At 39.4% G+C, this 3,532-nt stretch overlaps 1 protein-coding gene across 1 annotated transcript in view; it reads right to left on the reverse strand.

Moving 5' to 3' along the window:
- Window positions 1–3,532, reverse strand: part of fhip1b (FHF complex subunit HOOK interacting protein 1B) — a gene marked incomplete at its 5' end in the record, with an annotated part of 31,879 nt that overhangs the window by 6,769 nt on the left and 21,578 nt on the right. The window contains 2 exon segments of the mRNA XM_014029762.1: window positions 2,537–2,699; window positions 2,963–3,141. Of these exon segments, the coding sequence (XP_013885216.1) occupies window positions 2,537–2,699; window positions 2,963–3,141 (342 nt within the window).

Genomic DNA, 3,532 nt, shown 5'->3' on the forward strand with positions numbered 1-3,532 from the left:
ACTTTAATCTAATAAACCATTAATCGACAATTAATCGTAAGTCGATTAATTGTTAACATCCCTATTTTTTTTTATTCAAGTGCATTTTTTGTTAGAGACTGAGAGTCCACTTTGTTAAACATTCTTTTAAAAATGAAAGTTTATTGAATTATTACACTTTCATATTACGCTTTTATAATTATTAGTTGTAAAATGGTCACCAGGCAATATTATTGCTTATTGCAATAATTTGTGAGACAATTAATCACCCAGCAAAATTTGTTATCGTGACAGGCCTAAGGACGACACAGTGATGCTACAATATGCAACTGGGCTGAATGTGTGTGCTGATCTGTCAGCAGAGCCGGACTGTTCTGTACGGAGCCCACGAGGGTATATGGGGGATTTTTTTCTTTTGCGTTTCCATGCAATACCTTTGCGTTACCTCGCAATACCTTTGTGTTTCCTCGCAACACTTTTGCGTTACCTTGCAATGCTTTTGCGTTACCTTGCCATATTGTTTTGCGTTCCCACGCAAAAGTTTGATTTGTATATGAACTGAATTAAATCAGACTTTTATTTTTGAAATATCCGATTACCAAAACAGGAAGTGTCGCCACAAGTTTGTGAAATTGACATTGATGTTGCGTGGCTGCACTGTGTTAAAATTTCAGCATTTGACATACGTCCATGCGTGGTTGTGTGATATATTCATTCTGAAGCTGAATTAAAGCAGTAGGCTAACWCGCTAATGGTGAACATGTGAGTTTGTTAATAAACCGGCAGGCACAACAGTGTTTAACGACTTTTGCGAGGGAACGCAWAATGCAATACTTTTGCGTGAGAACACAAAAAGAAAAAAAATCCCCCATGTCCCCTGGCGGGCTCAGTAGTTCTGTGTGTCAGCCTCTGATCAATGTTTTAAAAAAACAACTCATGGAGCTTCGGCTCGAGGTGACATTAATATTGAGAACACCACTCCTGGGGCTAACAATAACCACATTTATTACCGAAGGGAAAAGTGATGAAGAACGAGTTGCAGATCAACATGTGCAGAAAGAAAAAAAAAAGAAACCTCTCGGAGCTGCAGCCCATGTGGCAACCTGTGACCGCTGCTTGCAGGACAACACAAAAACAAACTGKTTTATATGGGCACAGCAACTTTGTGCTTAGTAGTGACTGTGACCTGACATGACCTTTTGACACCACTGGTCATGTCAATTTAAAAAGTGTTGAGCACAAAGAGAATCACTTAATTATGTCCACTCAATATGTTTAGTGACTGAAAGGAGGCATCTGTCACATCAATGCATCGAGCCTCAGCTCTGTCTGAACTCGCTTCATTTCTGAAAGCTTCACCTGTGATTTAAGGACTGATCTGTGCAGACATTACATAGAACTGTTTTTATTTTGAAAAGCGTACAGTCCTTGACCCCCCATCCAGCCCACAGTTTGTACGCTCATTAAAATTAAGATGTTGACCCGCCTCTAATTATTTTGGAAAACCAATAAGAAAAAATAACTTATAGAGGTGACATGCTGACTTTGTAACCTTACACTAATGTTAGAAACCTTTTATTCAAACTGTTCATAATTAACTGTTGTTTAATTACTTTGTTTCATGATGCAATTCAAAAGGTATCTATTACATCTTTAATATGTTCAGTAATAAGAACATCAAACTTTTCTAGACAACATTGTAATGTTGTAGTGTATATATTGTAATACCGTTTTTAAAAAGGCTCATTAACATCATAAGCTTTGTTTCCACTGCAAATGTGAGCAAAATTTTGTCGATATTCTGTTAATGTCAAAAAACACAGTTTCGCAACTGCAGTGTTTCCATTAAGTAAGAAATGTTGTTAAAGTCACGCGTGAATACGTTTGTTCTCATGATAAGTCATTACAGACATGGCGGCGATGGATGTAAACACATAGCATGTTGCTACCACGACACTAGCGCTAATCATCAGAGGAGACGTCGGCGTCTTTTATCGAGGCTTTCCAGAGACAAGTCCCTACTTGGGAGCGGCTACGTATGCTGTGTTTTTGGGAAATTGTAGTCGGTGAGTTTACTATTTTATACTACTTCTGTGATATTACTACTATTTCTACGTCTTGTTATCTCCTTCGTCATCGTCTCTTTCGCTGGTAGAAACAGCCGGTTGTTGATCAAGTGACTCCCGTGCTGCAAAAAAAGTGTTTCCATTGCAGTTTTGCGAAAAAATAAATAAATAAACCAATTTCGATACGGCCAAAATACCTCCTCATCCTAGCGCAAAAACATTTTGTCAAAAAACGTAACTTTTTTTTAAATTGACGTGTTTCCATTGAGCAAATTTATTTTCGAATTTCTAATTTGCGCAGTTTCATGGTCAATGGGAATGCAGCTACTGAATGAATACCTCCCCGCCAAAATAAAATGATAAAGCATATTTAAAAAAAGGTAATTTTTAAGCAGAATTTGGATCAAAACAGTGACTTATGTGTTGTTGCATCACTTAACCAAACTACAAAAATAAACATGACGAGACACACCCAGTCCTTTCATACTCACTGAGAGAATCAGAGCGGCGCAGAGGGGGAACTGCTCCAGGGGTGTCAGTCCAGTCCACTTTGCCTCGAGCCACCAGGTACTGCTGGGCCTTCCTCAGCATGGAGGGAAAGTCTTCATGAGAGGCGGCAAAGGCCTCGATGCGGTTCTTCACAGAACCTAAAACCTGAGGAGAAATAAGGAAAGAAAGAGTTCTGACTGATCCTCAAAAATACTTTGCCTTTAAAAACATTTGKTCAGTTACTTTGACAACAGTATCACAGCATCATAAAAACAAAATGTTCTCAGATGTATGATTATTGTTGTGCCAAGTAGAAAAATGTGACAAAAGAAAGTGTCACAACTTGGAGAAGTAACACTGCTCCTCTCTCAGGACCGTGCTGCAGTTGAACCCAAGAGCGACCCCTGCTGTCCGGGAGGCTGAAGTACCTGGATCAGTGACTTGACGCTGGGCTGGAAGACCATGTTGGTGTTGAGAAGGAAGGAGCGCAGGAGAGGCTGGGGGTAACAGGCCAACTGGGCCACGATGCCAGTGAGAAGGATGTTGACGTAAAGCGAGTTCTGAAGCATGTTCTCCAGCTTGGCAAACAGAACCGTCATGAATGGGCCTGCACAGAGAAAGGACCACTGAGGGGTGCATTTCAGCTGTATTTATATGATGCAGGTAAAAGCTGCTGCTGACAATTATACAATCAATATTAAACCTCATTACCACAAAAAGTTTTCATGCCACAGTTTTAAAATTATTATAATTTTACGATTATAGCCACGTTAAAAACTCTTTATAGATATTATGTGCGACAGTAATGGATTTTAATAGCTCAGAAGCAGATTTATTTATTCCTATGTGACAAAAAATACCAGTGATTATTCAAAAAGAAAAAATCAGTAGGTCCTCTGRWKGGTTCTTCTTTAGTGAAACGTTTCGTCTCTCCTCCAAGAGACTTCTTCAGTCTGATGAGTTTCAGGTGAACTCAGCCTTATAAGCTCCGCCTCCAC

The sequence above is a fragment of the Austrofundulus limnaeus genome, unplaced genomic scaffold (genome assembly GCF_001266775.1).
Source record: "Austrofundulus limnaeus strain Quisiro unplaced genomic scaffold, Austrofundulus_limnaeus-1.0 Scaffold949, whole genome shotgun sequence".
NCBI lineage: Eukaryota > Metazoa > Chordata > Actinopteri > Cyprinodontiformes > Rivulidae > Austrofundulus > Austrofundulus limnaeus.